Raw genomic sequence first — 22,368 nt, 5'->3', positions numbered from 1 at the left:
CATCCCCCCTCAACAGACGTCTGGGTACAGAGGAGACCAGTTTCTCAAGTTTAGAAATAGGAATGCTCTCCCATTCATGTCTAATACAGGCCTCTAACTGTTCAATCGTCTTGGGCCTTCTTTGTCGCACCTTCCTCTTTATTATGCGCCAAATGTTCTCTATAGGTGAAAGATCTGGACTGCAGGCTGGTCATTTCAGTACCCGGATCCTTCTCCTACGTAGCCATGATGTTGTGATTGCTGCAGAATGTGGTCTGGCATTATCTTGTTGAAAAATGCAGGGTCTTCCCTGAAAGAGATGACGTCTAGATGAGGCATATGTTGTTCTAGAAGCTGAACATAGTTCTCTGCATTAATGGTGCCTTTCCAGACATGCAGTTGATGATGATAACTTAAAAGTCTTTGCTATTTTACGCTGGGTAACACCATTCTGGTATTCTGGTATCTTTCTGCGCAACAATGGTGGAGTTGGTGATCCTCTTACCATCTTGGCTTCAGAGAGACACTGACACTCTGAGAAGCTCTTTTTATACCCAGTCATGTTGTCAATTGACCTAATTAGTGTTAATTGGTCTTCCAGCTGTTCGTTATATGCTCAATTTCCTTTTTCCAGCCACTTATTGCTACTTTTCCCTTTTTTGGGATTTGTTGACGCCATGAAATTTTGAATCAACATATTTCTCCTCTAAAATGTTACATTTACTGAGATTAAACTTTTGATCTGTCATCTATGTTCTATTACGAATAAAATATTGACATTTGCCATCTCCACATCATTGCATTCAGTTTTTATTCACAATTTGTTTAGTGTCCCAACTTTTTTGGACTCCGGTTTGTACATCTTAATACATTTAGCAGTTCAGTATTGGTTTAGCAGTTCAGTATTGGTTTAGCAGTTCAGTATTGGTTTAGCAGTTCGGTATTGGTTTAGCAGTTCGGTATTGGTTTAGCTGTTCAGTATTGCTTTGGCAGTTTGGTATTGGATTAGCTGTTCGGTATTGGTTTAGCTGTTCAGTATTGGTTTAGCTGTTCAGTATTGGTTTAGCTGTTCAGTATTGGTTTAGCAGTTCTGTATTGCTTTGGCAGTTTGGTATTGGATTAGCTGTTCAGTATTGGTTTAGCTGTTCAGTATTGGTTTAGCTGTTCAGTATTGGTTTAGCAGTTCTGTATTGCTTTGGCAGTTTGGTATTGGATTAGCTGTTCAGTATTGGTTTAGCTGTTCAGTATTGGTTTAGCTGTTCAGTATTGGTTTAGCAGTTCGGTATTGGTTTAGCAGTTCTGTATTGCTTTGGCAGTTTGGTATTGGATTAGCTGTTCGGTATTGGTTTAGCTGTTCAGTATTGGTTTAGCTGTTCAGTATTGGTTTAGCTGTTCGGTATTGGTTTAGCAGTTCTGTATTGCTTTGGCAGTGCGGTATTGGTTTAGCTGTTCAGTATTGGTTTAGCTGTTCAGTATTGGTTTAGCTGTTCAGTATTGATTTGGCAGTGCGGTATTGGATTAGCTGTTTCGGTATTGGTTTAGCTGTTCAATACTGGTGTAGCAGTTCAGTAATTGTGTAGTTATTCAGTATTGGTGTAGTTGTTCAGTTCTGGGTTAGGGGTTAGCATCTAGCACCACTCACATACCTTCCCATTCCTTGCCTTTACACATGATTAATTCCAAAGTTGCAATTCAGTTCAATTTCACTGCACTTGAAAAAGATTCCTCCACTCTCCATCTCTATCTAAAATTAAGCCAAAGTTTACACTAGCCCAGAGCGAGGTCCCGCAGGACCGATTTAACTGCGCTGTTCCGAAGATGGAAAATGTAATCATGCTCTGTCTAGATCTGATAAGGCCTCTAGAGATTAATAGAAGGCTTTTTGCATGCTATTTAATGGCCAGCGGTGGGATACCACCCGATATGTCTTCTCTGCTTCTCTGCGGATGAACGTGATGGTGGGGCAGCAGGGGCTAAGCTTAATGAGAACAGACCTGTAGACATTATCACTCCAGGGCTTTTGGCTAGCCTGCTCTCAGGCTGCTATCAGCACCCAGTCCATCAATCAGACAGTTTGTAGGACAGCAGGGGCAAAAGGAAGTTAGCCCAAGTCAAGATCCTAAAGAGCAGGATGGAAAATGTCTAACAATCCTCAGATCTGTATGAACCTGCTTTGGATGTGTGTATATGAAAATGTATATGAAATATACGTATATGAAAATGGTCTCAAGCCTATTTAGAAGGACAATAGAAGGCTGAACTATACCTTGCTGATGTTCAGTTAGAAGCTGTAGCCCATCCATTGATGTATAGTTTTGTTAGCCATCCTCCAGACCTTCTTCAGTAGTCAGTTTCTGTCCACAGAGCCACTGATACATGGATACCTGGGGATAATGGACTACTCTCAACCCAAGCATAGTTTTTTTTGACATGTGTAGCAGTATCACCAGACATGCCCCAGTACCACATACTCATACCATGACAGTATCACTGCTATGCTGAGAATGGCCCACAACCCAAATACTATCTGGTCAATAGCAGTCTTTTGGTTAGAGACTAGACAGTGATGAATAGGGTGTAGAGGGCATGTAACGTCCTGCATGGTACTACATGCAGGTATGCCCACTGAGTGGCAGAAAGACTCTACAGTGGTAGTGGATTCTGAAATGGAAAAAGAGAGCTGTACAAATAGATTTTGCACAAATGATTCTTACAGACCGCCGAAAGCTAAAGAAAAGAGAAACAAATGGATCTCTGCAATTTGCAGACCTTATTACATTTGTCAAGAAGCTCATTGTAGGTCAAAGCAACATTCTAGGCTCTCTAATGGTATAGGATAATCATCTGTCAGAACCACAGGGACACAGGATGAGTGCTGAGTGCTTTTGGGTTTACCAGCTTATCCTAAAAGCTATTTATTTTCTGGAGGTTTTGGTGTAGTGATGAGGCTCTTGATGAGACTTCCTTGGTGTAGCTGCACTGACCACATTGACCACATTCAGGTCTACTGGATTTCACACCTTTCCATTCTGCATTCTGGGGCAGGTCATGTCTATAGAAGGCAGGTTTTTGTGGGAGCTGAAACTACTGAATTACTGAATGACGTACTGAATGATTTCAATCAAAGAATGGGTTTCTTTTTTCCTTCACCCATTTAGTGAGGAGTGTGTAAAAACACCAGTTTTAGGGCCTGAACCCTGAGCTTCCTTACTTACTTACACATTTACATTTAAGGCATTTAGCAGACGCTCTTATCCAGAGTGACTTACATAAGTGCTTCACTATTTACCCAAGAAAAACCTCAGCTAGTTTAAATAGACTAATAATTCAAAGATCCTCTAATCTTAGACTCTATTAAACACAAGTTAGTAAGGTGACCACTCTGCTATTCCCCCAAGTACTCTCAGAAGAAGAGGGTCTTCAGTCTGGGTTTGAAGACAGCGAGCGTTGGTCTCTGCTGTTCGCACATCCAGGGGAAGCTCGTTCCACCACTTTGGTTCAGGACAGAAAAAAGCCTGGATGCTCGTCGCATTCAGGTCTACTGGATTTCACACCTCTATTCTATTCTGCATCCTGGGGCAGGTCATGTCTATAGAAGGCAGGTTTTTGTGGGTGCTGAAACTACTGAATTGGCAGTGACGTACATGGTGTGTCATCTCGCATCCTCACTCCAGACATAACTGCAAACATCAATGCTGCTACATGCAAACTTCTCTCTCCAAGTTCCAAGTCTCTGTCTGTAATGGGGCTCATTTTTTCCACAATCCTGAGTGGCAGGGATAATTACGAACAAAGTAGACCCAGCCGTATACAACCAGAATACCCATGGCTGTCCTTATCTCTTCAATTTCATCCACAAATCCTTAAAATCTTGAAATACAACCAACAGCCAAGGCTTTTGTATGCCTTCGTCTTGGTTTGGTGTATTTCCATGATGACTCTTGATGATTCTTGGACACATGTCAACATATATGGACCACTGATTCTATGGGAATTGGGATGGATCGCCTGCCATTAATTTCAGCAGATAATCAGTCGCTTGTTTCTGTTCCAGCTTTGCCTTTTTTCCTACTGAACATGTTGCTGGATGCTGTTCCACTCAGTCCGACTGAGGGGGGCGTATTCTAGTGGTGAAGTGACGTCAATGCATACCTTTGATATAGGGCTGGTAAATTGTCCATAAGCCTGCCTACAGTCTACAGTCTGTAGTTGTACACCTACAGTATATAGTGGACCTCTAGGGTAGGTGGACCTCTAGGGTAGGTGGACCTCTAGGGTAGGTGCACCTTGCGAATTTCTCATTATAAATGATCCAGCTTTGTCAGAAATATGAGCAAACGTTTCTGCTAAAAGTAACAGGTGTTCTATTAGATCCCTTAGGTCTCGACAGCTCTGTACGTGCAGGATACACTTTAGATGATTTGATCTGGACCAGTGCCTCTGATATTGAACCAAACAAGACAAGCAATAATGGCACCTGTAAGGAGGTATATGCTTGTTGTTTCTTGTTATTAAAATACCACTCATCACGGCAGGGTATATCCTTGCTCTGAGAGCTGCGGAGGCTTATTACGTATGGCCTGTGTGCGGCGGAAGATCGACTGCAAGTTGAAAATGAGCAGCGATGCTGGCAGCTGGCTTTTGATCTTTGATTGTTGCCTGAAATGGAGCAGAAATGCAGGCTGGAGGCCAGCAATGAGCTGTCCTGTTAGCCTTTCTTTCTGTCCCCCTTTAGCATTTTGGCCATATGCCCAGCTTTGAAAGAAGATGAGCGGAGGCTGCGACTGCAGAGCCGGTGACTTTTGATCAGGGCTAATGTTTATGAAGCCTTGCAGAACGCTTGATCAGCTATTGCCTGTCCATGTAACCGAATCTGTTAGCGTTAGCGGGATGGCATTGGGTTGATCCTTAAACATCAGGCATCAGGCAGATTTTCGGACGGGGTGGGGTTCAGGATGCCAGTGTTTTCTAGAAGTTTCACAGGTGACTTTACTATATTCAGTGCTTTTGAGAAGAAAAGAAATCTGCACCCAGCTCAAACTCTCAATTCCACCCTCCTCTCTCTCTCTCTCTCTCTCTCTCTCTCTCTCTGCTGATGAACAATAATGAAAGCTATTACAGTGAGGGAGGTCTCTCTGATTAGCTACACTTACAGCCTGCTGGACGTAACCGTAATCGTGTCTTGCGCCTCCCTCTACTTTCAGAACAGAAAACAAAGGCCAGAAAAGCTTGCGTGCCTACACTTGCTCCAGATGTGGACCAAAAATTAAAAGGTCCACGTCCTTGCATATACATACGTCCACGTGCCTGCGTCCCTGAGCATTATAGCCATTTGATCCCGTTTATTGTAACCGAAGTGCTTTAGATGATGCGTCAGCCCATTTGCAGATGTGAAGAGTGGTAAAAGCTGCTGAATGACATGATGAGGCAGAGAGACGTTCACGTCCAAGGCTGACACAAAAGAGCTGAGCGGACAAGCAGAAGAGAGGCTAGAGACCGAAGATAGAGGGAACGACATAGAGAAAATGAGAGAGAGAGAGAAAAAGGTAGTGAGAGACGGAAAACAAGAAGAAGGTAATGGGTGCCTGGACCTAATTTGTGACTAATGGGCTCTTTAACCTGAAGAACTCAATTGGTCTTGCAGCACTTAAAGCACTTGAAGCGTACAACAGGGCCTGAAAAAGAAAAGGCTCATTTCAATCAAAGAATGGGCTTCTTTTTTCCTTCACCCAATCAGAAAGAAGTGTGTAAAAACACCAGTCTTCTGCTTTCCTGAAAAGAGTGGTAAAGGGTCTTGGTTTAGGGCCTGAACCCTGAGCTTCCTTACCTACTTACACATTCACATTTAAGGCATTTAGCAGACGCTCTTCTCCAGAGTGACTTACAAAAGTGCTTCACTATTTACCCAAGAAAAACCTCAGCTAGTTTAAATAGACTAATAATTCAAAGATCCTCTAATCTTAGACTCTACTAAACACAAGTCAGTAAGGAGACCACTCTACTATTCCCCCAAGTTCTCTCAGAAGAGGAGGGTCTTCAGTCTGGGTTTGAAGATAGCGAGTGTTGGACTCTGCTGTTCGAACACCCAGGAGAAGCTCGTTCCACCACTTCGGTGCAGGACAGAAAAAAGCCTGGACGCTCGTCTTCCGTGGATTTTGAGGGATGGCGGGTCAAGCCGAGCCGTACTTGAAGCTGGAAGGGCTCTTGGTGCGGATTGGCCTTTGACCATTGCCATCAAGTATGGAGGGGCTGGCTGGTCCAGTCTTGGCTTTGTAGGCCAGAGTCAGGGTTTGAATCTGATGACCTGGGCAGCAGCTACAGTGAAGAGAAAACGCAGCAGTGTAGTTACATGGCTGAATTTAGGGACATTGAAGTCGACCCGTGACACTGCATCCTGGATAAGTTGCAGAGGACTGATGGTGCGCAGAGGGAGACCAGCCAGAAGTCTTGAAGTTATGAGAGACTGAAGGAGCACCTGGGTGGACTCTCTAGAGAGGAAGGGTCGAATTTTCTGGATGTTGTACAGGAGAAATCTGCATGACCGAGTTACGTTTACAACATGGCTTGAGCCTTCTAACACGTCGTAGCGGTCAGAAGCAAATAGTTAGACCATTTTTTTATAGTTTGAAAGGTAAACAGCTCCAATTCAGAGAGCATGACTTCTTTTTTACATTAATGAGTGAGACAGTGAGCAAACGTGTTTACTGCACTGCCTGGGTAGCTGAGAGGGATAAGGGCCAGCCTTGCTTAAGGGCCCAACAGGGACAGCTGGTGTGGTTATTGTGGTCCACGTTGTGGTTCACGTTTGCCTACATTGATATCTGACAGGTGTGTCATATTTGGCTCCCCGGTGGAACTCCTGGCTCCTCGTCAGGTTTCATCCTGTGAGAAAATGATGATAGCTATGTGTGATTTTTGCGGGTACAAAACTGTGGGTGGTCAGTATTATTGCCTCATGAATATTCGGGACTAGTCTGATGTAATTTGAGTGTAAATATTATGTAAACGTTTGCATTTTAGCGCTTAAATTAAAAGTGATGTTTTTCCTACATCATTACCATTTCAGAGATACAAGGTGTTCCTCCATTTACAGATTCCAGCAGGTGCAGTATTTGATACTCCACAGATCATAGTCACTCTGCGAGACCCCCGCTGATCCTGAAATAATGCTAGTCTTCTCTACTAGCGCAGCTAAAGGCCTAATGTTACTCTTCTCCTCAGTGTAGTTCCTGAACATTAGCAGCAGAACAGGCTGCAAACGCTTAACGCCACTTGTTGCTAAATTAGCAAGCTAGTTTGGTGAGGCAGGCTTTTTTTGTGGTGTGTCTATAATTTGGGCACAATTACAGAGTTTTGGCTGACTGGATGAAAGGCTCAGGGTGAGGCTTTGCATGCGTTTGCTGGTGGCTTTTTGAAAAGCTTTTAGGAAAAGTAATCCAGCCCATGAGGACGTAATGAGGCGAGCACTGGAAAATGCCACAAAGGGTTTAGCTTGAGCCTCTGATGATATACAGAGGTCGGTATGTGTGTGCATGTGTGTGTATTACACACACCCCCCTACCTGCTATTGTATGTCCAGACGAGTAAAAGGTGGCTGTATGGATGACAGATATGAAGAATTGGCCTTTCACGCTGCAGTTCACAGTGTAGAAGAGGCATTTTTGGTACCTTTTTTGATGTGTGTTGGGGTGTGTGTGTGTGTTTGGGCCTTGATTTTTGCAGACTTTCACACACACTCAATTGACACCTCATCTCACACACTCTTCTCTGTAATTTAGTATTTACTCAGCGAACAGGTTGGAAGGTTGCAAAGGTTGGAGGCATCAAGCTTCCTTCAGCAGAGCTCTCAGGCCTGTTTTAATGGATCGGGTATCGGCTATTTTAATCCCGAACCGGTTCTAAGTCTTTGTTTTCGCCACGGTGTTCAGAGCGCAGATCTTGTGTCCCCGAGGTGCCATTAACAGACATTATTATAGCCCAGCCGGCTGTAGCAGCAGTGCGGACGTTCTCAGAAGGTAAATAAATGAGTTGAGGTTCTGCAGTGTGGAGCTATTTTACAGTGGAACATGAAAACAGACCATAATACTTGACCCTTTATAAAACTCTCACTGAAACGCTCCGTTTTACCAGCGGGAGAACCGGACAACCGCTCGCTCGGCTTTCTCTGTTTTTAAACCTGCGCTGAAGAATCCATTCAGAACCAAGTGGAGGCTAACGCTGATGCTAACACACATGGTATAGAAAACCAAATCACACACAGCACATTCACCCACTATAAACCACTTATTACACACCAGTAGACCAACAACCACAGATATCAGTCCAGAGTGTGTACCACTACATACACACACACACACACACATAGGAAGTGATCAGACTGCAGTGTTGTAAAGGAGCTGGGAGCTGATTGGTCAGGGAGGAGAGTCAGGCTGGATTATAAAATATTAAACACTATGAAACTAATTAAACTAGTCTCAACTAATCTGAATTAATCAGTCCAGAATGTCTGATTATAGAAACTGATACTTAATCAGCAGCTCATCTGATCTGGATTATTGGGATCGGGATCGGCTCATACTCAGAGACTCAGATTGGATCAGGATCAGGATCAGGATCATCTGCTGTAACACTAATAACAGTTGTAGATTGAATACTAATTAGCATGCCCTACGTCCAGCCCATTTTACAACCCCCGCCCCCCTTTTAGAATGGACCCTCACTGGAGACAGTGTATATCAGTATGTATCCCTCACCACAGCGAGCATTAGTGTGTGTGTGTGTGTGTATTTCTGTGTGATTTACCGTAACGGTGGGCATGACTCGGCAGCATGTCTTTCGAATCCGGGCGGACACCTTTTCTGACCGCTTCTTTAGCTTTGCCGCCGCGGGCTTTGTTGTTGTTTTTTTTTTTGTTTTTTTGTCCGCTGGACATCGGGCGGGCCACGTGTGTGTTCGCTGGGTTGTAACACTCATTCCCCAAGTGAGAGTGTGTGCTAGTGTGTGAAGGTAGTGCCTGACATAGAAGTGTCTGCCTGAGCGAGCATCATCGGAGGTGTGAAAAAAGCATCTGGGGGCTTTCTAGTGAACACACACAAACACACACACACACACACTGGGACACAAACCCATACACACACACACACACACACACACACTCATACAAACATATGGATTGGTTTTCTGTGGAGAGTAGTACTTTATTTGAAGGACACAGCTTAAGAACAAAGTCATGGACCACAAGTGGTCACACTTCACAGCGCTGGTCCCCGAGGTCTCAGGTTATTAAGGGACTGGCGTGAAGATTAGGATTAGGTCTTAGAGGTTAAGGTTAAGGCTAGGGTTGAGTGAGGGTTTGGTTAAAGAGCTCTTTCCTGTACTAATAGTGTGTTTCAGCTCTTTTCCCAGAGATAATTGTCTTTATTTCTGTGTAGCATCTGCTATGTGATGCGCTAGACGATGCTGACAAAAGTATTGGGACACCTGCTTATTCACTGTTTCTTCCAAAATCAAGGATATTCAAAAGAGCTAAAAATGCTTCTGATGGAGTAACTGTCTCTACTGTCCAAGGCAGATGAAGGCTTTCTGCTAGATATTGGAGCAGCATTGCTCTGAGGATTTGATTGCATTCAGCGACAAGCGCATTAGTGAGGTCAGGATGTGATGTGTGGATGATTTCCAATTTCCTCAACTCAATGCCCCAAAAGTATTGGATGGAGCACCACCATCCACCATTCAAGAGAGCACAGTTCTTCCACTGCTCCACAGCTCAATGCTGGGGGCCGCCTGGCATTAGGCATTACTGTTTATCTGCTCCAGAGAGGCCTACTCTATGGGCAGTACTTCTCTACAGGGACTAGACAAGCTGTGTATGTGACAGCAAAGGGTGCAACGTAAAGCAGCTGAATGTATTCTTTAGAAAGGGGTGTCCACAAATATTTGGACGTATAGTATAGTCTCTTTTATAAAAATGGCTTTACTTAAAGAACCCCTTGTAGCTACCTGGGTAAGGTTAAGCTCTCCTCTCATTATGTTTCATCAGATGACTTTGCTACAGAAATGCCACTGCTTGAATCTACACTAACTGAAGCACTAAATAAACAGCTCTTTAATTTGAATGGAAATGCCTGAAGCCTGTAAGAGTGGTTTGTATGCACACAGCCACCAGACATCTGATAACCTACGGTGGGTGTCTACTTTTCCCCAGCTCAAACAGCTGAAGTTGCACGAACTTCAATTACTTGCTGTTGTTCACTGAACTCGGTGGTCTGATGATTTCAGTCCCATCTGGATTCACATCTATGAGGTTTTCCATGCAGATTCAGGGTTTTCTGGTCACTGCTGCATGTCCATCAGATATCCTCTGCTTATTGTTAAACACTTAACCTAAACTGTAAAACATTATTAAACTCAGTTTTCTCAGTTAACATATGTCCAAATATTTTTGGACACCCCATCGAATGAACGCATGCAGCTATTTTAAGTTGCACTCATTGCTGACACAGATGTGCAAAGGCACACACACACACGCAGCTTGTCTAGTCCTTGTAGAGAAGTACTGCCTATTGAATAGGGAAATATTTGCCAGGTGTGGGCTGGAGGGGTATAAAGCCCCCCAGCATTGAGCCGTGGAGCAGTGGAACTGATTGTGTTCTCTGGAATGATGGATGGTGCTCCATCCAATAATTTTGGGGTGTTGAGTTGAGGAATCGGGGATGAGGGAGGGTGGTGATCACAGTAGAGATAGTTACTCCAGCAAGAGCAGGATCAACTCTTTTATAATAGCCTTGATTTCAGAAGAAACAGTGAACAGTGAAGCAGGTGTCCCAATACTTTTGTCCATTTGTCGTGTGTTTATTACAGGCGGCCCCCTGATAAACTAATGCAGTCGAAATAGTTGTTGTTGCTAGTTTATCGTCACATACTCAGGCTAGTGATGAGGGCAGTGAGAACACACACCCAGATTGGTGGGCAGCGGTGGGCATTGAGGGTTGCCCCAGTTGCCTTGCTCAAGGGCACTTCTTGGGAAAGGAACAAGCAACCTTCTGCTCCTAAGCCCACTTGCCCTAACCCTTAGGCCAAAGCGGTCTCAAAGCAGCAGAGGTAGGCCAAGTAACCGGCCGCATTGGTGAGCGGAGCACAGGTGCCTAACACAGCTACTAAGAGCGAGGGAAGTAAGGACCCACATACGAGTTTAAGGAGTAATTTTGCCCTGAAGGCTTTTATTTAGCTGGCCCAGTGTGTGTTTATGTGAGTGTGTGTGTGTGCACACTTTCAGCTCGTCGGTGTCAAGGACATTTTTGCAAAGTGGAGGAATCCAGCCTGTTGAATATTCAGCTGCCTTTTCCGGTACACTGGAGGGTTTATGCAGTTAGCCACAGGCCATCCGTCTCTATCCCCCCCCCCCTCTCTCTCCACTCACCGGCTTTTCATCCCATTCCGTCTGTGTGCTTCACCAGCGGCCTTCCTTCATCCCGAAGGCCCTCAGACAATATGGGCAAGCTCACAGCAGCGCCGTACGTTGTAGCAAAACCACTGACCGCATGCTCGTCCAGGCCGCCTGTCCGCATCACCTCCATCGCTGCTGTGTCCTCATCCCGCTCCCTCGTGCTTCCTCGATGACCGTTGACTACTTGCCCTGATCTGTGATGAGCGAAGCCTTTATCTAGTCTGTGATCTTTCCTTATCGCTTCTTTCTTTTCTTCCTGGTCTGTTTCTCCCTCTCTCTCTCTCTCTTTCTCTCTCTCTCTTTTTTTTTCCTCCTCTCTCCTTATCTTCTCATTCCATCGCTCATGCTCCTCTTGTTTCTTTCGACCCCTTTTTGACCCCGCCCCTTCCCACTTTTTGTCCCATTCCTCCACCCGGACCTCCCGTCCTCCCTCCTTTCCTTTCCCTTCCCCTCCCTCCGTTCCCTCCCTTTCTGCCCCGATTATGACTAACCTTGCAGAGGGTACCCCAGCTCTAGTCCCCACGCCCCCCCACCCCTCTGAGCCCCCCGTACCCCGCACTCCTTCTTTGACTTACTCCTCTCCTCCCCCACCAGTTGTCCCGAGCTCAGGCGCCCTCCCCTCCGCCCCTCGTGACGTGGCCCCTGTCCTAGTGTCCAGCCGATTCGTGCGCCTCGGGTGGCGCCCCCCAATGGAGACGCGCGGGACCGTCCTCACCTACGGGGTCTTCTACTCCCAGGAGGGAATCAACAGGTATGTTCGGGCAGGAGTAAAGGGGGGCTTTGTGGATCCACGGGGAAGCAGTGTCTCTTCCAGGCCAGCCTGGAGCATCTTGGAGGAGCAGCAGTTAAAGGGCAGGTTACCCTCAAGCAGGTACAGTTTACCCCTTACCCAAATGTAGCTGATCAGGCAATGCTGATGCTACAAGGCTAACGTTCTGTAGCTAACAAATTGAGCCTCACAAAAGAGCTGTTCAGTGATCTCGAATAGACTCGTTTTTGGACAGTATTTAAAAAATGCTGTGATAATTGTAAATTGCTGTTTCTGTATATAATCCAGGTTACTGGGTATTGTTGTTTTTATTTTGCTTATATTATTTATTAAAATACGCTAAATAATGTTCTTAATTTCTTGAAAAGCATGTGCTTTATTCCTTGAAATAAGAGAAATTAGCTGCAATAATTCTTAAAATATACAAAATTAGCTTTATTCATTCTTGAAAAATGCTGAATTAGCTACTTTGATTCTTGAAAAATGCTGAATTAGCTGCTTTAATTCTTGAAAAATGCTGAATTAGCTACTTTGATTCTTGAAAAATGCTGAATTAGCTGCTTTAATTCTTGAAAAATGCTGAATTAGCTGCTTTAATTCTTGAAAAATGCTGAATTAGCTACTTTGATTCTTGAAAAATGCTGAATTAGCTGCTTTAATTCTTGAAAAATGCTGAATTAGCTGCTTTAATTCTTGAAAAATGCTGAATTAGCTGCTTTAATTCTTGAAAAATGCTGAATTAGCTGCTTTGATTCTTGAAAATGCTGAATTAGCTGCTTTAATTCTTGAAATGTGCAAAATTTAGCACCTTAAAATATACAAAATTAGCTTTACTAATGCACTGCATACATTTTTTAAATGTGCAAAATTAGCTGCATTAATTCTTCATAACACCAGTTGTAAAATTAGTCAAACTAAAAAAAAAAAAAAACACAAAGGAAATAAGCCCTGAGAATTGTCCACATTTGCAGTGAGAGAAAAGTTTTAGAGTTTTCAGATTTTTCATCAAACTGTTCCTACACCAGTGATGAAGAGGAAGTGCTGAGCGTTTCTGCTTTAACCAAACACACTCCGTCACACTGTTTCCACCACACAGGTTTCATAAAGCAAATGAGGCAAAGAGAGAAGCAATGGGCCCATAATTAGCAGAAAGCAGTCACCACCGATTAATGCTGCAGAATACTGAGGGCTGTGAGTCAGCTAGGTTTCTAATGGGCTTTTGTCCACATGAGAAATATGACCTCCTGCCAGCGTGTAATTAAAGCTGTGCATGAAAGATCTGCGAGGTTTGAGGGGACGTGAAGCGAAAGCATTAGAGCTTTTCTTGTGCAGGAGAACGAATACAATGACCAGCGTCTGTCAGCTTCTATGAATAAATTAATAAATACGTCTGCGCAGAAAGGCTGGGCTCTTCCTTCTGACGCAACTTTAGAAATATGATGAATTCATTCAATCTGGTCAAGCGTGGCAATTAAGAGGCGAACTGTGAAACATAATGAACATGTTATGGTTTCATTTTCAGCTTTTTCAGTTCTGGTGTTGGTTTATATACAGTGCAGTCAAATGTTTGGTTCCATGTGTTTGAATGTGAGTTTTTCACCCAATGGCAGAACACATATTGTTGCTGCTGGGCAAATATCTCTATTTCTGCAGGGGTTTATTTTCACTTTTGACCAAAGTTTCATAAGGAACCGGAAACCAAATAGAAATGCTCCAAAATGACTGAATCAGATCTTTTTACTTTGACTTCCAGTAAAAGCTAAGAAGGTTTTTTCCTTCGTCTGTGAAGTTGCTATTTTGGAGATTTGGAGATGCCAAAAAAGTTTTCTGAGTGACAGCAACATTGTATTATACTTTATACAGTGTGTATTTCCCTTCTGTTTTTGAGTATTTTAGTACTTTATATATATATATATATATATATATATATATATATATATATATATATATTATTTTTTTGTCCTTGGCCAATCCACAAACCCTGACGATTTGAAAAAAAAAAGTAATTCCAGGGGATCTCAAAATTTTGCAATCACTAATCTTTAAAAACATTATTATCTTGAGAAAAGCAAAATTACCTGGAACATATTTTTTGAGAAGCTTTACATCTTAAATCTTAAATCCTCTGCAATAATTTTAAAAAAGCTTCAAAAAGGGGTTTATTGAGAAAACTAGATTATCTGAATAATTGCTTAAAATAAACACAATTACCTGCAATATTTCATAGCTTTATTTCTTAGCTATTCTTTGCAACATCATCTGTTTTATTTAATATCAATTTATAATATAATAAATACAATATTATTATTAATATTACTATTTATGAAATACTGAATTATTTGCTTTTTTCATTGATTCTTGAATAAAAGCAAAACCCTAAATCATATACATTGTTTCTTTATTTCTTGTAATGAGCAAAATTAGCTGCACTCATTCCCGATCAAATCAATAGTAAAAGTGCTCAATAAGTTCTTTAACAATCTCATATTGAAAACAGATGCGTCTAGATATAAAACCACCTACATACCAAGATATTGTACATATTCAATGTGTATATTTTTGTATTCCGATGTGTGTAATAATGCTGTTTTATGGCTTTAATGTTTAGCTAAATGTTTTGCTATTTTCTGTAAAACATGGAAGATATTAAAACCAGTACAAATCCATTCAGATGTGCCCAAATGTTTGAGCAGTACGATATAACCTCTTTAAAGTGTTATTTTACAGTCTGCTGCTTCAGTGCTGCAGTCAGTAGTATATTAGGTTCTCTTTATGGTTCCCCTAAAGCCTGTTAAGTCTTGAGTAATGTGTCCCTGATTGTCATGCTGTACGAAAAGCTGCCCTTAAATAACACAACCCCGGTCCCGAGCTCATGTCAGCGCAGGCACGAACCAGCTCGCGATGGATGATCTGAGGCCGTAATGTTGTAGTTTGCCTGTGGGGATCCTGACGACTGTGTAAATTTGAACTGATCTGTGGTCAGTTCTTGAGAGCTGTCTTATTTTTTTTTATCTCCAACAGAGAGCGTTCTGTAAACGTGACGGAGTCGGAGAGTCTCCAGCTGACCGTGAACAATCTGAAGCCTGAGGCAGTGTACACTTTCAGAGTGGTGGCCTACAACGAGCTGGGCCCCGGGGAGAGCTCTGAGCCAATCCGGCTGACCACACAGCCCGAGTGTACGTAACCGGCCTGTGCTCGTCCGCATCACCCCGTTTTAGAAAAGCTGGCTTACGGCTAGTAGATAGATACGTTCCATTCAGCAGGAGCTGACCTAGCCTGTTTGAGTCTGACTAATTTCTGAATGGAGGCTAGCTGACAGTTAGCATGATGCCAATGATGCCATGCTATTTTGTGGCTAGCTCCCATCCTGTGCTAGCGATCCTATCATATTTACCTAATTACTAACAGAGATTAGTCACAGATAGCATTTTTCCAATGATGTCATGCTAATTGGTGGCTAGGTTCAATTAGCAGTCACTATTTTAGCATGTCTAACTATTCTTAATGGACGCTAGCTGCCGATTAGCCTTATGCCAATGATGTCATGCTAATTGGTGGCAAGGACCTATTCAGCACTAGCTATTTTAGCATGTCTGACTATTCTTAATGGATGCTAGCTACCAATAGGCCTTATCCCAATGATGTCATGCTAATTGGTGGCTAGTTTCAATTTAGCAGTCACTATTTTAGCATGTCTGACTATTCTTAATGGACGCTAGCTGCCGATTAGACTTATGCCAATGATGTCATGCTAATTGGTGGCAAGGACCTCTTGAGTAGTAGGTATTTTAGCATGTCTGCCTGTTCTCAGTGGAAGCTAGCTGCTGATTAGCCTTATTCCAAGTATGTCATCAATAATAATTAGTGATTATGTTCCATTTAGCATTAGCTATCTTAGCATATTTGGCTAAGTTGGAATGGAAGCTAGCCTCCAGTTAGCATTATGGAAATGATAGCATGCTAAATGGATGCTAGCTTCCACTCAGCATTAGCTTAATCTTAGCATGTTGAGTAAATTCAGCTTGAAGCTAGCTATTAGCATTATGCCGTTTTGAATTGGGTTGTTTTTTCTGATTCCAGTCCGACATGAAAATGATCAGATCTGAGCTGCCTGTGTGAACTCAGCCACAACGTCAAGACTTATTTTTGATGCAAGGGTTTACACACACTCTTTTTACAGACTTCTGAAAGGTTTCCTAGTATTGGCTTCCATTATCGACCTTTTAGTGCAGATAGTAGCATTCAAACATCTGCTGCTCACCTTTTTAATGAGCCTCTCCGGAGATGTTGAACAGCTTGACCTTTTCTCCGCACCGCACGGACAATGCTCCCGCCTATATCTCTCGATCTGTACAGACGCTGAGGAACACACACAGCCTGCCGAACGAATCACATTTCTAGCACATTTCTATCTATTGAAATTGTCCCCTGATTACTGTTCCCTACTATAGAACCCTAATAGTGAACAGAAGGGGTCCCTTAGTGCTGTTGCTTATATTGGAGCACTATATAGAACCCTAATAGTAAACAGAAGGGATCCCTTAGCACTGTTCCTTATATTGTAACACTATATAGAACCCTAATAGTGAACAGAAGCTGTCCCTTATTGCTGTTCCCTATATTGGAGCACTATATAGTTTCCTAAAGAAAATACTATATAGAACACTATTCCACAAAACAGAAATGGTTCCTAATCACTATTATCTATATTGTGTACTGTATAGGACACTTCAGTATGGTTCTAAATAGTGAACACTTATAGTGAACAGAAGGGGTCCCTTAGCACTGTTCCTTATATTGGAACACTATATAGAACCCTAATAGTGAACAGAAGCTGTCCCTTATCACTGTTCCTTATATCGGAGCACTATATAGAACCCTAATAGTGAACAGAAAGGGTTCCTTATCTCTGTTCCTTATATCAGAGCACTATATAGAACCCTAATAGTGAACAGAAAGGATCCCTTATCACTGTTCTTTATATCAGAGCACTATATAGAACCCTTGTAGTGAACAGAAGCTGTCTCTTATCACTGTTTCTTATATCGGAGCACTATATAGAACCCTAATAGTGAACAGAAGGGATCCCTTAACGCTGTTCCTTATATTAGAGCACTAAATAGAATCCGTATAGTGAACAGAAGCTGTCCCTTATTGCTGTTCCCTATATTGGAGCACTATATAGTTTCCTAAAAGAAAATACTATATAGAACACTATTCCACAAAACAGAAATGGTATCCTATCCACTATTATCTATATTGTATACTGTATAGGACACTTCAGTATGGTTCTAAATAGTGAACACTTATAGTGAACAGTAGTGCAACATTACAACATCAGGAGCACTATATAGGAATGATCTGATTGAGTGAGTGAACACTCTTACAGCAGCCTACAGATTTGCCAAGATCTCTCCAAATAGTGCACTGTAAAGTGAACAGGCCGTAGGTTTGGACGTATCCACGGCTTCTGTTCTTCTCCTCCCCTCGTTATTTGCTGTGCCCTGTTTTTATTTCTCTTGCTTTCTCTCCTTTGCCTGAGGGCTGCACTGCGAGCCTGCAGTCGCTCGTTTTCCAGCAAAACAGCCTCTAATGCCCAGATTATCATCATCTTGAATATGTGCATATATTAACGCAGGCCAAAGCAGTGGACGGCCCTGGCGCAGCATTAGCTCGGCCCGGCGGAGGAGCAACAAATTGACCTTGACTTTCTTGTTTAAGTGCTGATTGAAATGGCAGCCAGAGCTAAAATCAGTCACTGTGGAGAATGCGGCATGACTGCAGTGTGTGTTTCAGGAAGGAATGCAAAACAGGCGGTGTAGTGGCACCTCAGCGGGGGTGAAGCATTAGAATAGCAGATCTAAGAGAAATGCTGATCTTTCTTCCTCTCTGTCTGTCTGTCTGTCCAACTGGCTGTCTGTCTGTCCAACTGGCTGTCTGTCTGTCTGTCCAACTGACTGTCGGTTGGTAATTCTGTCTGTCTGTCTGTTGGTTGTTCATTCTGTCTGTCGGTCTGTTTGTCTGTATATCTGTCCAACTGTCTGTCAGTTGGCCTGTCTGTCTGTCAGTCCAACTATCTGTCTGTTTGCCGGTCAGTTGGTCTGTCTGTCTGTCTGTCGGTCTGTCTGTCTATCCAACTGTCTGTCTGCTTGCCTGTCTGTCGATCTGTCTGTCTGACAATCTATCTGTCTGTCTAATGGTTTGTCCAACTGTCTATATGTCTGTCTGTCTAACTGTCTGTCTGTCCATCTGTGTAATGGTCGGCCTGTCTATCTTTCTAACTGTCTGTCTGTCTGCCTATCTATCTAACTGTCTGTCTGTCTATCCATCTTTCTTTCTCTAACTCTTTCTTCTCTCTCTTACTTTCTGAATGTGTGTGTGTGTGTGTGTTTGTGTGTGTGTGTGTTTCTGGAGCAGTGCAAGTTCCCGGACCTGTTGAAAACCTCCAGGCTGAGGCAACGTCCCCCACCTCCATCCAGGCATCCTGGGACCCTCCCGCCTACGCTAACGGTCAAATCCAGGGCTACAGGCTCCTGTGGACTGAGACCTCCAGCGGCAAAGAGCAGGTCAGAGTCTGCTGCACTACATTTCCCATGAAACCTTCTTTTAACACATTAACAATCCTAGGACCCACCAGTGGGTCCAGATGTTTATCACACACGTCTATATCTCTGTACATTGTTAAAAATTAAGGTTCTACCAGGGGTTCTTTGAGCGATGCCATAGAAGAACCAGATTTAGGGGTTATTTGGTAATTTGAAGGTACTCCACACTCACAGCTCGTTTATGGAAGCAAAAATGGTTCTTCTGTAGCATTTCCATTATTTTTAAGAGCGAACCATAAGAACAAGTGGATTTGCTGATTGTATTTATTGAAGTGATAGCTGGGATTTTAAGGAGTTGAACTTTAAATATTTCTAAATCATTTTTATCATCATATTTATCAGAGTGTTGAAGTTCTTAACCAGAACTACAAAATGGAGGGTCTGAAGAAGTTTACGGAGTATGCTTTACGTGTTCTGGCGCTGAACCGCCACGGCCCGGGCATCAGCACTGACGATATGCTCATCACCACCCTGTCTGACGGTAAGAATCCACCATTCACACCCTTTTATCACAATACGCACACCACACACCCAGTACTGTCCGAATATTTGTGGACACCCATTCAGCATTGTCCACATACACACACAAACAGCTGGTCTGGTACTTGTAGAAAAGTACTGCCAATAGAATAGGGCCCCCTGGAGCAGATATACTTGAACCTATTGGCACTATGCCTAATGCCAGGCGTGGGCTAGAGGGGTACAAAGCCCCCCAGCATTGAGCTGTGGAGCAGTGGAACTGACTGTTCTCTGATGATGGATAATGCTCCAGTACTTTTGAGCTGAGGAAGTGGGGTAGTGAATTCAATCAAATCCTTGCAGCTATATTCCTCCAAAATCTAGTAGAAAGCCTTTTTCCCTGGACAGTAGAGACGGTTAATCCAACACAAGCAGGATAAGCTATTTTTTAATGCCCTTGATTTCATAAAAAACAATGAAGCATGAGCTGGTGTCCCAAAACTTTTGTCCATATAGTGAATGTGAAAAACTATGCAGTGCAAGTAGAGGCGTGACTCATATGTCAGTTCCTTGTCCATCATGTGTCAGAGAGAGGTCAAAGAGTGGCGGCATTCAGAGCATATTTTCATTACGGCATCAGGTTCATCTGACGTTAATGGAGCAATTTATGAGTCATTAACGAATGTCGCGTTACATTTTCCACGCGTAGCTTAGCGACGCCCTCCGCGTAATCAATTTCGCACCACGTCGCTCAACTCTGACAGGCCCTCGTGATGCGTCGGAGATGGATCTGACTTGCTGGAGGCGCCACTGTATCTCCATTAAGAGGAATCCTCCGTCACCTTCCGTCTGAATTCAATTAGACCGGAGGGGAGGAGGTCCCCTGAGGCGGAGAACCTCTGTTCCAGTGGATGCTTTCTCAGGGACATCTCCCCCTCCAGCCATCCCAAAGCCATCCCCCTCTTTTTCACTCCTCCTCCATCTTTCTGTACAGTTATAAGGGAGCAGAGTGACTGCTATACCAGAACAGAGCTGGTGTTAGCTCCCCGGCCCACAAGGATCACCCCCCTGGGAGTTTCCTGAAGCTTACCAGTTGTTTTTTGGAACAGAGTACAGATCTGTTGGGGTTTTGTTTTTTTTTAGCTTGTTTGAGGGATGCTGTGATTCTCCACACCCACTCAAGAGACTCAAGAGAATGTTTTAGCTACAGTTATCCCATTAAAAACTGAGGTTCCTCAGTGGTTCTTGGCTCAGAGCTGCAGTTCTAAGAAACATCTTCAGTTGTTAAAGAAGCTTTACATTGAAGGGAGGCTCGTAGGACATTTTTACACTAGCCAATTATTATTTCTTGCTCAGTTTGGTACGTTTGGTATCTGAGCCCGGGAGCAGCCCATCGAACCGATCTCTGGTCCTCCTGAAATCACTGGTCAGGGTTTCACGTCAAGCAGACTCTGGTTCAGTTGGCTGCAGTTGTGGAAGCTGTCTGCTCTTGGCGCTGTGTGGGGGGTTACATGATTGGTTGATTTTGTCACGTTACTGCTTTGACTTATCGGCTGCATGGCTAAAAAACCTCCTTCTACAAGAACGGTTCAGGCCAGTCAAGAGTGAATACAGCTTTTTTACTTCAGTACTTGAAGGTTCCTCGATGGATGCAATAGGGATGCACCGAGCCGTCCTTTTCAGTTCCAATACCGATACGATACATAAACTTTATATATCGGTCAAAACCCGATACCAGTCCGACACCATTGCTGAATTAATAAACCGAATACCTCACCATGTGGGAGAGACTTAAGGCATCATTTGCTATACTTTATACTATATGCTATACTATACTATTGCTATACTTTAAATAATATAACAAATTAACGCACAGATATAAATGTACTAAATGGCCATTTGTCATTTATTTATTTGCACATCCCACACCATCAAATTAAAGTAAAAAGATTGATTTCATGGCTCGGCCTAATTATCCGATATCCGATCCAGCTAGTTTTGTTCATATCGGGACTGATATCTGATTCTAATATCGGATCGGTGCATCCCTAGGATCCAAAGTGGTGAGGAAGGTCAAGCAGTATGCTGGCTTTCCAGCTTCTTCCCAGATGTTTTGGGGTAAATGGCAAGTTGTAGTTTGGGCTGGAGTCATTTCTTTCAAATACACTCTTAATATAATGCTACACTTTGTGGACAAAAGTATTGGGACACCTGCTTATTCATTGTTTCTTCTGAAATCAAGGTTATTCTACTAGAAGAAGGGGAAGAGGGGGAAAAAGGCTTTCTACTAGAATTGCCAATAGGTTCTCCAGAGAGGCTTATTCCACTTGCAGTACTTCTCCATGCCGATTAGACAAGCTGACTGTGTGCATTTGCACATCAGTATCAGCAATGGTATTCAGCTAAAGGAACTGAATGCGTTCATTAAAAGAGGTGTCCAAAAACATTTGGACATATACCAAATACCAACGCCACAGTTTAGCTCCCTTCAGTTGACCCTTTAACAGTAGAGCTTCCACAGTGATTCTTGGCCTGAACCTGCAGTGAACCGTACATGTGATGGGGGCGAGTACTAACGAATGGGTTGGGTAATTGGTTAAATTAAAATATATAAGATCTAAAATCGGGGAGGAAAATGGTTCACGCTGCAACAGTGAAATTCTGTTAAAGGCTTCTTAAGAGAGTCCTTTCAAAAACCCTTTTTGGCACCTTCATTTTGTAGAGTGTTTTTCCAACAAGCAGATCTTTCTTCAACAGTTAGTCTTTATTTAAACTGACCACCTCCCTAGAGGCTTTCAGCAGTCCCAGTTGTTTTCCAGATGAATACCACCTTGTATTTTGGGCAGCTGTTGTGATTTGGCCTAGAAAATCCTACAATATTTTTTTTCCTAACTTGCTACAGGTAATCTGTGATTCTGCAGGCCTGTTGTTGCTGTGGTCAGATCAATGACTTTGAAAAGCTGGGCTTTTCAATATCACAGATAATACCTAACCTTAGTGCACCACAGAAGCAAAGGCGCATTCATTTGTTGAATTGACTCCGCTGCTATATTTGATGTGATATTGCTTGAAATTACATCACATCTGATCTCAAGTATTGGATCTGGAGA

At 43.1% G+C, this 22,368-nt stretch overlaps 1 protein-coding gene across 1 annotated transcript in view; it reads left to right on the top strand.

Annotated features, from left to right (window-relative positions):
* The window catches only part of dcc (DCC netrin 1 receptor), a 358,534-nt gene that overhangs the window by 230,171 nt on the left and 105,995 nt on the right, over nucleotides 1-22,368 (top strand). The window contains exons 8-11 of the mRNA XM_072696028.1: nucleotides 12,020-12,176; nucleotides 15,216-15,370; nucleotides 18,612-18,760; nucleotides 19,142-19,280. Of these exons, the coding sequence (XP_072552129.1) occupies nucleotides 12,020-12,176; nucleotides 15,216-15,370; nucleotides 18,612-18,760; nucleotides 19,142-19,280 (600 nt within the window). The remainder of the gene's footprint in view (nucleotides 1-12,019; nucleotides 12,177-15,215; nucleotides 15,371-18,611; nucleotides 18,761-19,141; nucleotides 19,281-22,368) is intronic.

This window comes from Salminus brasiliensis, chromosome 1 (assembly GCF_030463535.1).
Source record: "Salminus brasiliensis chromosome 1, fSalBra1.hap2, whole genome shotgun sequence".
Classification (NCBI taxonomy): Eukaryota; Metazoa; Chordata; class Actinopteri; order Characiformes; family Bryconidae; genus Salminus; species Salminus brasiliensis.
Note: the sequence above shows the minus strand (reverse complement) of the source record. Positions and strands in the feature narration are given on the sequence as shown.